General features: G+C 39.5%; 2 protein-coding genes across 4 annotated transcripts in view; both read left to right on the top strand.

Moving 5' to 3' along the window:
* The window catches only part of arhgef7a (Rho guanine nucleotide exchange factor (GEF) 7a), a 28,011-nt gene extending 18,035 nt beyond the window's left edge, over positions 1-9,976 (top strand). Inside the window, exons 14-22 of one of the 2 annotated variants that reach the window (XM_047600838.1) lie at positions 907-993; positions 1,151-1,229; positions 1,314-1,453; positions 2,079-2,300; positions 2,395-2,488; positions 3,593-3,682; positions 8,264-8,363; positions 8,975-9,029; positions 9,124-9,976. In XM_047600838.1, the coding sequence (XP_047456794.1) occupies positions 907-993; positions 1,151-1,229; positions 1,314-1,453; positions 2,079-2,300; positions 2,395-2,488; positions 3,593-3,682; positions 8,264-8,363; positions 8,975-9,029; positions 9,124-9,246 (990 nt within the window). In that variant the 3' untranslated portion in view covers positions 9,247-9,976. Of the gene's footprint in view, positions 1-906; positions 994-1,150; positions 1,230-1,313; positions 1,454-2,078; positions 2,301-2,394; positions 2,489-3,592; positions 3,683-4,154; positions 8,182-8,263; positions 8,364-8,974; positions 9,030-9,123 lie in introns of those variants that run through there. The other variant, XM_047600839.1, reaches the window with a different exon arrangement.
* A 1,151-nt stretch (positions 9,977-11,127) lies between these two features.
* Positions 11,128-13,381, top strand: part of sox1a (SRY-box transcription factor 1a) — an 82,993-nt gene continuing 80,739 nt past the window's right edge. For both annotated transcript variants that reach the window (XR_007113906.1, XR_007113907.1), the window contains exon 1: positions 11,128-11,497. The gene's annotated coding sequence lies outside the window, so the exon portion shown is untranslated. The remainder of the gene's footprint in view (positions 11,498-13,381) is intronic.

Raw genomic sequence — 13,381 nt, forward strand, 5'->3', positions numbered from 1 at the left:
AATGGTGGTGGGTGGGGTGGGTTTAAGCCTTCTACAACAACTATAACTTTTTATGATGTTTTTTTACATTGGGTTCGTCCGCATTTTCTTTTATTGTTTTTACTGCCTGTGCTATTTCTCTATTACTGTACTTATATCCATATACACTGTATAAGTCAAAAACGACAGAGCATCTGTAAAGTGATGCATCTGTAAAGACCTTGCGTGTGTCTACAACTTTTGCCATATGGGTTTAGTTATTAATGTGATAAACTCCCCTCTTTGGTTGGCTAACAGTGGTTCACAGTACAGAAAATAAATTATGTGATGGCCTAGGTCACACTAAGAAAAAATACATCATTCAGCGACAACCCGCTGTTGTTATTGTTAATAAATTCAATATTACAACAGGGTTAATGTGTAAAACTTACAAAAAGGGATTTTATTTTATGACAGCTGTAATGTATAAATCCGGGGTGATGTAAAGGACTGATTAGTAACAGAAACATGACTGTGTAAAACCTTCCACCCGTAATTCTCACCAGCTACAACCATTGTTGTTTTTATTTTTTTTATATTACACTCTCTTTTACAGCTACAGCACTTTTAAAAATATGAAAAATAGCTACGTCAACTTCGTTATACTTGTACATTTTGAGAGTCACAAGATAAGAAAGAACATACTGTATATGAACCAGACATAGACACAAGAATAAAAATAAACTAATAAAATTAAATAAGAATGAGGTAGAAGTAAAAAAATTACTAAAAACTTACAGTCCAATTTACATGAGATATACCGATATTTATGTACAGATATCAAATATACAGACATTTTAGCTAAAGTCTCTAAAACTTATTATTCTCTTGCATTTACTCGTCGTAATCTCTATATTTCTGTCTTTCTTTCTGCTTCCTGTTTGTCAGGAGAAGAACGAGCGTTACCTCATGCTCTTCCCCCACGTCCTCCTCATGTTGTCTGCGAGCCCCAGGATGAGTGGCTTCATATTTCAGGTCAGTAATCGGCAACTGGTTCTCAGGCCAATCTAATGTAATCTTCCTTTTTATAAACCATTCTCTGCTTTTAAGATAATGTGGTGCATTAAATGGGATTTTTTCCCCCCCCTCTTATGTCATCTGTCTGATATGATATGCTGATTTCTCTCTGCAGGGAAAATTGCCCCTGGCTGGCATGATAGTGACCAGACTAGAAGACTGTGAAGCCCATAAAAACGCTTTTGAGCTCAACGGTGAGGCCGCATCAGAGCAACGTTACGCTGCATTAAATCATTCTCAGGAAACGCCTTTTGATGACATTGTCCCTTTCCCCGCAGGCACAATGTTTGACCGTCTCCAGGTGGTGTGCACCAACCAGCAGGACCTGCAGGACTGGGTGGAGCACCTGAGCAGACAGATCAAACACACGGCAGCCACGGCACCCAGTCACAAACCACTCACCGTTCCCTGCCACACGGTCAGAGGCTAACGATTACACCCCCCCCCAACGAGCAGATAATTTTCTTTAGATTCATTAATACGCAGTGCGGAGCTGTGAATGCATACGTTGATTTCTCGCCGACTGTGTTCTCTAAAATCAATATACGACGAGAGGTCGGCTCACGTTATGTCTACCAATCATCTCAAATTACCACGCAGCGTTAAGTGCCTTATTTCTTTCTCTAGAAAGGCCGAAAACGCACAATTGGATGTAATGAAACGAACACAGATGTATAATGACCGGGAGTTATCCATAGAATGAACTGAATTTGAATAAAAATTCAACAATTGTGGTAATTTTATTTACAATAGGCACATTTGCATGATGGTGGCAGATTATGGAAAACTGTAACTGTGTGACTTGTAGAAAACTGCGATTTCTGACTCATTTTAAACTGGAAGGATGTACTGTATATCTGTTGAGAAATTTGGGGCAAGTGGAGTAAGTCTCTGGACGATACCACATGTGTAGTGTGTGGGGGTTCCCATTGGTTAGGGCCTTTTTGCCTTTCTGTTATGTTAAAAAACATCCTTCGTTAGCTTTCTGTGTTAATGAAAACATTATTTTTTAATAAAAGCTCCTTGCTGTTTTGTTTCCTCAGCTCCCGTCTCACCCGCTCACTCCCTCCCGACATGCTGAGGGCAGGTCCATGACAGTAGCCCCGACTTACCACACCCTGCCTCACCCGTCCTCCCACGGAACATCCCACAGCACCATGATGTGGGGTCCGCTGGAGCCGCCCAACACCCCCAAACCCTGGAGCCTGAGCTGCCTGCGACCTGCGCCGCCTCTTCGGCCCTCCGCTGCCCTCTGCTACAAGGAGGTGACGGACCAACTTTTTATTTCATTCAACGTCTAGATTAGTGCAAAGATCGCTCACGCTCCTCTCTTTTCTGCCCCTCTCTGTCTGTGTGAAGGATCTTAGTAAAAGTCCAAAGAGTGTGAAGAAACTGCTCCCTAAGCGCAAACCTGAGAGGAAACAGTCGGAGGAGGAATTTGCCTTGAGGAAGAGTATGATTGCTTTAATTTTTCATGAGTTTGTGTCATGTCATGTTAAAATTTAGGGAAATGGTTTGATATCTGTGCTGTTCACATCTGTAGAGCAGGGGTCTTTAACCTTTTTTCAGGCCAAGGACCCCCAGACTGATGAGAGATATGTGTTCTATATTAAACTATTTATAAATATACATTATATATTGTTATCAGCTATTCAAATAACACACAGGTTATATATATATATATGTATGTATGTGTATATATATATATGTATGTATGTGTGTATATATATATATGTATGTATGTGTATATATATATATATGTATGTTTATATAATATTATATATAATATATATGTATGTATGTGTATATATAAAATATGTATAGTATGTGTATATACATGTATGTATGTATGTGTATATATATATGTATGTATGTATGTGTATATATATATATGTATGTGTGTGTATATATATATATATATATATGTATGTGTGTATATATATATATATATATATATATGAAATGTATGTATATATGTATGAAATGTATGTATATATGTAATTATTCATCCATTTTGCCCTCAGTTGTGATTGGCTTAGCAGCGATAGGGGCGGGGCCTACTCTGTACAGGAGGCTTAGATTGACAAGTTTTGTTTGGCGCTCTGTTTGAAGGTGCGCTGTTGAGACAGTTCCTGTTATTTATCCGGTTACTAAAATATGTTGGATTCATATTCATGTGTATTTAAAGAGAGGAGTTGATTTTGTCGACGGACCCCCCTGGAGTCGTGGACCCCATGTTGAGGACCAATACTGTGTAGAGAGTTAGGCTTGGAAGTGAAAACTGACTGTATTGGCGAATAAACCAACATTTTTCTGCGTGTTATTGTAACTTTAGACAAAGCCAGGCTTCACCTTTTAGCATTTTCCAGTCTTTATTTCAAGTTTAAGCCCTGTCCACATATAAAGCGATTTATATCTGTAGCTATGTGAGGGCTTCACCCCTCTCTTAGTGCAAGAAAGCGATTACAGTAAATGTGTTTCCCAATATGTCCAACTACTCTTTTAAAGTTGTTTCATGATGCAGGCATTCACGACAAAGGAATCTTCTCATTCTCAGGTACAGCAGCTCTGGAAGAAGACGCCCAGATCCTGAAAGTAATCGAGGCGTACTGCACCAGCGCCAAAACCAGGCAGACTCTCAACTCCAGTAAGAAACAAAGAAGTCTTACTCATAGCTCTGTGTGCTGAAAAGAAGAGAGGTTCATAGTGGAACTTGCTGTCTTTAACTGTAGCTGTATCCTGTACTCAGTGCCTTTCTTCAACGCTGATACTCTGAACTGACCCTTCTAACAGAATCTTTTCTTCTTTCTGTCCCTCCTCCATTCCTTACTCTTCGGCATTGCTCTGGTTTTCCTTGAGTTTCCTCCTTCCTCGTCTTTTTTTTTTTTTTTTTTTCCTCCATACTGTGCTATAATTTCCTCCATGTAATCTGATTTCCGTCATCCCATCATCTATCATTGGTTTTATGATTTGCCATTTGTCGCGTACGCCGCCTCCTCCTCCTCCCCCCTCCCTGTACGTCACTCCTCTTCTTTCGAACCACCGTGTCCCCCCCACCCACCAACCCACCCACCTCTGCATTTGCAACACCACTACCCACCCTGCCTGCCCCTGACCAGCCTGGCAGGGCACCGACCTGATGCACAACCACGTGCTCGCTGACGTGGACCAGTCCTGCGTGGACTCGCCGGGCCGCCGTAGCAGCGTGTCCCGACCAGAACTGACCTCTGACCTCTCGGAGGACTCTGACTATGACTCCATCTGGACCACCCACAGTTACAGGATGGGTTCAGTGCCGCGTAAGAGCTGCATCTCTCACCAGAACTAAAGGACGTACAGTGCTGCCACGCTGTACTGAGATGTAACATACAGCGCGCTTACCTCTTTTACCTTCAATGTATTACGATGAGTAGATTCTTTTTTTAATTTCCTTATTTATTTTCTATTATATCTGTTCATTTTATTTGTTAACTTATTTGTTTTTATTTATTTTTGAAGATGTTTTAAGCATCTCCCTGTTGCCTTTGCCACTTTCCCTTTTATGTGCCTCCTCTCTTTCTGTAGTTGTCATGCAGTAAGTTGTGTGGTAATTATTGTTAATTTATCTTGAATGTGACCACTCTACTTGTTTGGCCATAAATGTAGTGGACTCTCCGCGGAGAGTACAGGGACTTTGGAGTGGAAAAAAGGGGAGAGATGGGGACTGAGCTTTTCCTGTCTGATATTCAGATGTAATTCAGGAACGAGTGTATTCTATTTACCATGTACTACTTCTCTCCAGTATGTGTTTCTTAGAGTATGTATGCTCAAACATAGCACAGATGCTACAGAAGCACGCACACACAGGTTCAGGCACATATGCTCCCGCTGTATGAAAATATAGCAGCATGCAAATGTAATAACCAAATTGTCAACTTGATTTAAGAAAAAAAATAATAATAATTTCATCAATGCTGTTTTCATAATTTGAAGTTTTTTTTCATGTTGCAAGCTCTAATAATTAATTGCAGAATGAAACTCAACACAGCTGTTGAACAGTCCTTCTTAACTTTAACAGTTAAAGTTCAGTGCATTCTTTGTCTTTTGTTGCAGCTGCTACAGAAAGAGGCGACTATCACATACTCTTCAGTCTTATAAAGATTTTGGCAACTGGATGAAAGCCAGTGTACCAAGAATGGGGAACTTCCTCACTTACCTATAGCAGTAGGTAGCGAGGTGCAGATGGTTTGGGTTTCATTTACCCAAAGTTTCCAGTGAATCCTGCAGAGATACACTATTTCAACTCTTGTCTTAGGTTCGATCTGAAAATTTGGGAAAAAACTTTCTGCAGGACTAGATTCCGCCTCTAAAGTAAAGCAACTGAATATGGGTGGAGGTCTTAAATTTTAATACTATCCCTTTATTGTGTAGTCTCCTAAGCATCAGCCTGACCTTACATCCAGTGATATTCCTGTGCCACAAGGTTGCACCTTTACTATGTTTTACATCTCAAGTTACTGTATTAATGAAAGAAAACATCACGTGAATACATAATGTAACAGCCCGGTACTAATGATCTGTAAACTATGACCTAAAATGGTTACAGTGCTGTAAAACAATGGCTTTGGTCGGTTGTATTTTTCTCCTGGTACTACAGAACCTGGGCCTTATTTTCTCATGTATTTGAGTGTAAATGACAGGGATCTATATATATATGTATTTGGATTTGGTGCACTATTAAGGAAGAATGATATACCAGGAAACTGTGAAACGACTGCAGTGTTATCCTGCTGGTTAACCAACTCTCCTTGTCAGATTTCATCCACCAGACTGATTGTTTACTCCTCAAACTGACTCAGTTAATACTCTGCCACTACTTTTGCTATTATAATGTGCACTGATATCAGGTCAACTTCCACCTCTGTGTTGCCGTCCATTTGTAACACATCTAGTCACAACTTCAGCTTGCTTTTTCAACACTAAGCTACAATTTCTGTACTCCAGCTCTGTAGTGTTACATCTGAGTGGCTTCGATAAATCTAAACTCAAATGCACGGTAGAACAATGCCCAGGTTCAAAGTTATCCTTCAAATTAATAATTTGTCTTTTTGCTAAATGCTTACTTTCCTGCAGATAGTTAGATATGAAGGTCAATACCACTCTCAGAACTGTTCATCCATTTTGACTTTGAAACTTAGCATTAAGAGCAAAAGCTGGTCTGAATCTATGTATGTAAGATCAAACTACGAGTAACTTTAAAACTTAAAAATAAACTAATTAATAATTGGTTAATTTCTACAGGAAATTCTGCCTGAATTTGCCCTGTTTGCTGTTGCACCTAGTTTGTTTAACGCACCTAGCTACACTAAACATTTATGCTAGGTGTGGCTAAACACAGTGACTCTACTAAACCCACATGAACTGATTTCAATCTTCTTATCTCACTCATGGAGGAAGCAAAGCATGTATCTGGCTCCATGTTTCGACCTTACAGTTTTGTGCCAGAAGATGGAACTTAAAGCTCGCTTAAAGCCAGGCTAGCAGTTTCCCTACTTCATGCTTCGGTTAGCTAACCGATTGCTGGCTTCACAGGGATGAGAATGAAGAATGTTGTCTTTCAGACTGGTGTCAAGCTACTTGTGTAACTTTCTGAAAAATCTGTTTCCCAAAATGTTCAAGGCTTATAGCTGCTGTTGCATGCTGTGACAATTTAAAGCGGTTAGCGTAACATCACTTGCAGACATCCCTCGCGTCACAACAGACTAGCACCTATACGGCCTCAGAAGCCAGACTTGCGTTTGTGTCGTCTGGCTCGTGAGGTTTCCCATGCTACCTTGCATTGATGACTATTTTTATGAAGAAGTATTTTTCCAGTGTTGGTATCAAAAGTACAGATCGACATCCTCTTACAGTAAGCGATGTGAGCGACATATGGAATATATTGGTCCATGTTACAGTTTCAGCTCTTTTCTGAATTTCTTGTTTTGTATTTATTGTTTTGTACACAAGCTTTTATTTTATTTCATTTTATTTATATCTTATTCTGTATGTCAATGTTTACAAAAATGATCCCTGGATGAATAGTTTCTTTTTCCTTTTTTTTAAAAAAAACATTTTATTTGTCTGTATCAGAGTTTACACTGAAATTACAGCATCAAGTGTTTGAATTATTTTGCACAATCATGTAACGGGCCAACGGGTGGGGGGGTTAGAATCTGTTAAATTCTGTACTTTTTGTCGTCTGCCTAGAGTGTGTATGATATAATCCTAAAGGTAGACTTAAGTATTCAGTGTTACTGTAAAGTAAATGCTCATTCGTAGTGTAAATGCTCACCTTCGGTGTTTTGACTGCACGGAGGGTAAAAAAAAAAAAAAGAAACAAGAGACTGCGACAAAACAGGAACATTTCTATGTGAACTACTCATTCAACCTCAGAATACTGTCAGAGTGGACTTGACATATAAAGAGCACATACGGTAATCACCCTTTCTGTAAATACTAGTTGTCTTGGAGCAAGAAAAAAAAAATCCAGTCTACCTTCTACGAATATTTGAAATAAGAATATCACTGTCCTTATATCATGTGCTATACTTTGTGACAGGTGTATTCTGTGGTTTAAGAAATTAAGTCGAACTGTGGGACGGGCAGGGTGAAGAGACTAACTGTCTTTAACCAACATTGTCCTCTGTGTGCTCTAATGTTGTATTCAGTTCACACATGTGACCATGTCTTATCTGCGAAACGGCGCCTTCAGTGTATTTGTTCTACACTGCTGAAGTGTTCAAGTCCCAAACGCTGTATCATGAGTTTTGAATAAATCTGTCATTTGGTAGACGCTGGGCATTCTGGTGATTTGTTGCTGTAAAACGACTGATCTGATTGTATTTAGTTTGTGTTGTCATTCAGGAAAGATGCCGTAATTCTCATTCATTTTGAATTGACAGAATTGTCATTGTGAATGACTGAGCGACTATATTTGTGTTATCCTTGTCAGATATCTCCTCTCGTTTCCTTTCGCTGTCCCCTCACTCTTGTTTTTTTGTGTGAGATCTGGCCTGTGCATGACTAACACACTGCTACTACCAGCTGTGCGTGTTTGCTTCTCTTGGATGCTGTCAGTTGTTCCAATAAAGTACAGACTGCGGTCTGAAAAAGTTATTTACTCAAGACGACTGTACTGACTCATTGTGCTAAAAGGTCAGAGGAAATCAAGTACCAGTTGTTGAGTGAGTGTTTTGTTTTGGAACAGGACCGCGAACGGAAACAGGGCTGCATATGATCATACCCGGTGAGGACAAAGTCTTTGTGGACGATCCTAGCCGCAATGGACAGAGTGCATCAGAAGAAAAGTAAGCTACATGAATTTCTTTATGTTTTGGACCTGTTCAACTCCTCCCTCTTTCCTTCCTTAAACCACCCTTCACAAAATATTTGCCTTGTGATATTTGCACATACCCAAAACTTGATGATAGCCAAGTCTTTCATACTCTTTAAGAATAGACATGAAGACAAACGTGGACTCTAACTTAGCTTTGCAAACTTCTGGCTAGTTTGTGCTAACACACACATCTTAAAATTTCATATGCCCAAAACTTACAGTTCCCTAACTTAAAAAGTCAGTAATTTATCTAAAAAGACTGGACCCTGTACATTGTTTAAGATATTACTCACAGTGCATTGATTTGTGACTATTTTCTGCTGTCTATTGATTAATGCTAAGGAGCTCTATTGAGTTTTCAGACCGCAAGACAGTTTATGGGAGACTTGTGGTGCTGTTCATTATTTTGTTGAACTGTTCTTCTGTCTTTTCATGAATTTGTTGACACAGAAAATATACTACTAGTATTATTTACAGATTTACTCTCAAAGTAAAACATTTTATGTCAACTACTGTAGGTTTGTGTTGTGATTCTGTTGTGTGTAGTGTCATGTTCCCAATTAAGATGTTGTCTTGTTGAAGGAGCCTGGTGGATGTAGTGTACGCCCTGAGGGATGAGGTCCAAGAGCTGAAACAGGTGAATGTGTGGAATGATAATGATTATTATTTCATGAATGATTATTTCAATTTAGTCTAAGAGTTACACACTTTCTCTGTCATACACACCACAGGATAATAAGAAGATGAAGAGGTCATTGGAGGAGGAGCAAAGAGCACGAAAGGATTTGGAAAAAGTTGTGAGGAGGGTGTTAAAGAGCATTAATGACCCAACGTGGGACGAGACAAACCTGTGATGGTCGCGCACATACATCTGAGGCTTCAATAAAGAAAAAGCATGTAAACTGTGGACTTGCTTGCACTGTGTGTGGAATCCATACACACACATGCACAATTTAAGGTGGGTCGTGTGAGATCAAGAGTGAATCTATAAGCTGTTAATTGTGTATTTGTTTGAGATGGAGGTATGCGTTGTCCTGCAGTAATGTGGAATGTCATTACTGCCACTCAATAAGGTGTAATGCTGAACTGCTTTGACTATCTATTCCACAATAACATTCCTTTAACACCAAGCAAAAGGTGAACACATCATACAGTTGTATCATTTCACCAACTATCCTCGGTGTCCATGGCTGGAAGGATGTGTCTGGAAGACTGTTTACAATCATTCAACAGGGCCTGCTGACCAGGGGTACATAGATGGTACTTTAACGGTATTAATGGTCACAAAGGCCTTGGACAAGTTTGGACTTGAACAATGTCATTTCATAACCTCTCGTATGCTATTTATGGAATGAGTTATATTTACTTGGGCATAGGCTAAGCCTTATATTTTTAGCCTACATCAAACTTTGTTCCAGGAAACTCATCTTTTGTGCTTTCTTTATTGTTTGACCACTTTGCATTGGACTTTCTTTCTGGGCATCCTAAGGGAATTGTACAGATATTGAACGTGTACTGTATAATGTAAATACTGCTAAAAGATGAGCCTTTGTCCTTTGGGAGAAATAAATGTGTTCTGATGAATGACTTTTAGTGACTACTATGTATGCCCCAGCACTGTAGAAGATCACCGAAGCTATGCTCTGTCTGTCACATACACACACGCAAAAGCACAAAGGCACAAACTATTAACTGGGGTATATCAGTCTCCTGCCCTGGAGCATCAGACCTTCCCTACCAATGACTTGTATGCATACAGGAAGATAAATAATTCCCTAATGCTTATTAACAGTGTAAATTACTGCCTTGTAGCAGTAAGCAGATAAATATGGATGGTATTTCACATGTTTTAAAGATCTGATGCAACAGAAATGCTTTGTCTATTATAGATGAACTAGGTGGCCTTAGTGATAGTAACACATGGAAACCTTGGGGAAATTACTATTTTTATAGTACAGTTTGTAACTGTATTTCACAACCGCAGCTATTGACATTTCAATTACCTGACAAGAGATGGGCTGAACAAATTCAGATAAACTTAGACTTAGACAGACTTTATCGATCCACGATGGAAATTACTTGGTCACAGTAGCTTCGCCATAAAAGCAACACTCTTAAACTCCACAAGAAAGGTAAAATAAAATACGATTAGATTAAAAAAAATATAAGGTTTAGCTTCCCTAACCACATAGGGCCTCCTTTCCTTTGATAACTTGTTCTCCCTGATTTGTAATAACGCTTGGCGGTCTATAAAATTTCCAATGTTTTGTAAATGTACTTCAGTCCCTGCACTTTGTTTATCTTGCCGAGTGCCTCCAACATGGCGTCTTCCGGATTTATGACGCACTAATGACGCGCCGTGAAAAACCTCTGTAATGTTGTGTGACAGCTGGTGTTATTTGCAGCATGTTCTGATTTAACGCAGCAAATTGTGAACTAATTGACCCTTCGTAGACCTTCTGATTGGTCTGCTGAACTCCAAACAGAGGGCTGCAACTTTTAGCATACTTCCAGCATGTTACTGTTGCTAGGTTAACAAGCTAACGTTAGCAGGCATGCTAATTTTTGACAGAGATCGGAAAAAATATTTTCCTTTTTTTCCCTTTTTTTTTTTGTCTCACAGTTTTCCTCACACATTTTTGGGAATTGCGATTAGCCTCTAACTATGTTTTAAATGTTAACTATCTACAGGTGTTATAGGTCAAACCTAGCAACAGTAACACAGGAAGTCTGTACTTCGCAAAAGGCAGGAGCACTCTGATTGGTCTACAGCGGTCCAATCAGAAAGAGGACGAATGGTCGACGTGCGGAACTCTTCACACGATACTTTTCTCCTACGTGACACACACACTGTGACACCTTGAAAAAATTGCGGGATATTTTTTTTTCTGCTTCCGTCTGCCATGTTTTAGCTTCTCCGTTTGTTTCAGAGACTGTATAAATCGTCTATGGTTTGTTTGCAAACTCCGACTTAATAGACTACTGTTCCAGCTCCTCACAGCACTTAACAAACAATTCCTCTCTGACGTTTGTACGTTTTGGATATTATCAACCTCCCCACCAGGATTTACACCAGGACGCCACCATCTTTAACTCTCACCTGCTGTAAGTATTTGCTGAATGTGCTAAAATGTACAGTATATCTTGAATTGGTCTTGCTTCCTTTCATGTGATGATTTTGTGCTTGGTAATATTAGTATAATATGAGGCTGAGCGCTCGTTTTGGTGGTTTGTAGCAGTGTTCATCATCCCACACTTTCATCGCTTAATCCTGAAACTTCATGACTGGTATTTGTTTGGCCTTCACCAGCTCTTTGTGGAAATGTCTTCATTTGTAGCTTTTACGCTTTTTATTTTTTTTTTAATATATTTCTTTATTCATGAGGGACTTGTACAGAAAATCTTCCAACGTACTATGGGTGTTCATAGTTGAACCCAATACTATTATTGCTGTTTTAGTCTATATTGTGTGTACAATAAAAGTAGTTTCAGCAGCCTGCAACAAACACAAAATACAAAACAAGTTTAAAGCATATTTAACATATACTCTGTGCTTAAAATAACTATTTGATGTTATAGTTGCAGCTCTGTGCAGACTTTTATCTTATCAAAACCTGCAAAATGTACTTTTTAAAAATATATTACAGTGACAGTGATTTCTTGGCCCGAACTTTGATGACTTGATTACAAAGCGATGTAAGTGGTTCGATACTGAAGTCACGCAGTGTCCTATGAGACCTACGAGCTGTATGAAATGGTAAGCAATGACAGATTTTTTTCAAGAAGGGCCCGAACAGTTCTGCCTCACTTCTTAATGTGATTGTCAAACCTTTGTTGGTCGTCCAAAACAGTTCGGAGACACTAATACCAGTGCGCTATCTCCATGGTTTTTAGCGCTGAGATGATCGCACATCTTAGGTTTATCTGGGCTTGTTTGTTGAAACTGAATCCACTGTAGCTTTGACGGTGAAGTAGCTGTAATAACCATTTTGTTTCGTTTATGTTCCACCATGAGCCTGAGTTATACAGCATAGTCTAAGCTTGTCATTTGTGGCTGCTTCCTTTACTCATCTTCTACTTAAAGTGGTTTTATAGTGGAAGTTACTATTGTCACTACCCGGTTTGTACTGTGCTCTTGTTGTGTGCTTAATGGGAGGAATGTGTTTTATGTCTCATGTGTCAAATAATTCTATGCGATAAAACCATTCATCTTGGTTGAATTTGCTGTCTTGCTGCTGCAATGATGCAGGATTTCTGGTATGTGATAGTTAATGCTGTTGGGTCTTCTTTGCTCCGTTATGATGCATGTTCTGTGTTCTGCATCATGAAGCAGTTCCACATGACCTAACCAGCTGAAACTGAAACACAAACAATGGCCTGGAGTGCCATATTGAACTTAATGAAAGCTGTACAAAAGTGCAAAACAACAGAACTGTGTGCCTGTGATACCGATTGCATCTTGTATGTTTTTGGAACATCCAGCCCATTGAAATCCATTGTGTTGCCTGGTAATCGTGACGAGCTTTGTTAGGGAGATGATCCCATTCTGCTGCTGTTGGTTGAATAAGCACAGATGTCAACCTTTTCACTGTGACTCTCACCTTGTCCACTCATTAGCAATGAAAACAGCAGGCTTTTGTTTCATGCTGAATATTCCTTCATGGGAACAAAGACAGATTTCACATTCAGCCTGTGAGACAGATCTCGGCAGATAAAGCCGGGCGTCGTTGCCACGCTCTGACCTTGCTGGCTTGACTCTCTAAAAGTCTGTGACTGGCCGACTGCCACTCAGGCTTCAATAATGAGCCGGGGTATGAAACGAGCCGCTGCCCTGTTGCTGCTGGTAAGTTTACTTTGAGATGGTTCCTGCTTTTTCTGTACTGCTACAAAAAAAAAAAAAAACATGTTACAGCTCCAATATTCCTTCATTTACCTACTTTATCTTTAGAAAACTTATAGAGACTTTCTCCTCCCGTCAAGTGTCTGGTC

Source organism: Mugil cephalus, chromosome 12, assembly GCF_022458985.1.
Source record: "Mugil cephalus isolate CIBA_MC_2020 chromosome 12, CIBA_Mcephalus_1.1, whole genome shotgun sequence".
In the NCBI taxonomy this organism is placed as follows: Eukaryota; Metazoa; Chordata; class Actinopteri; order Mugiliformes; family Mugilidae; genus Mugil; species Mugil cephalus.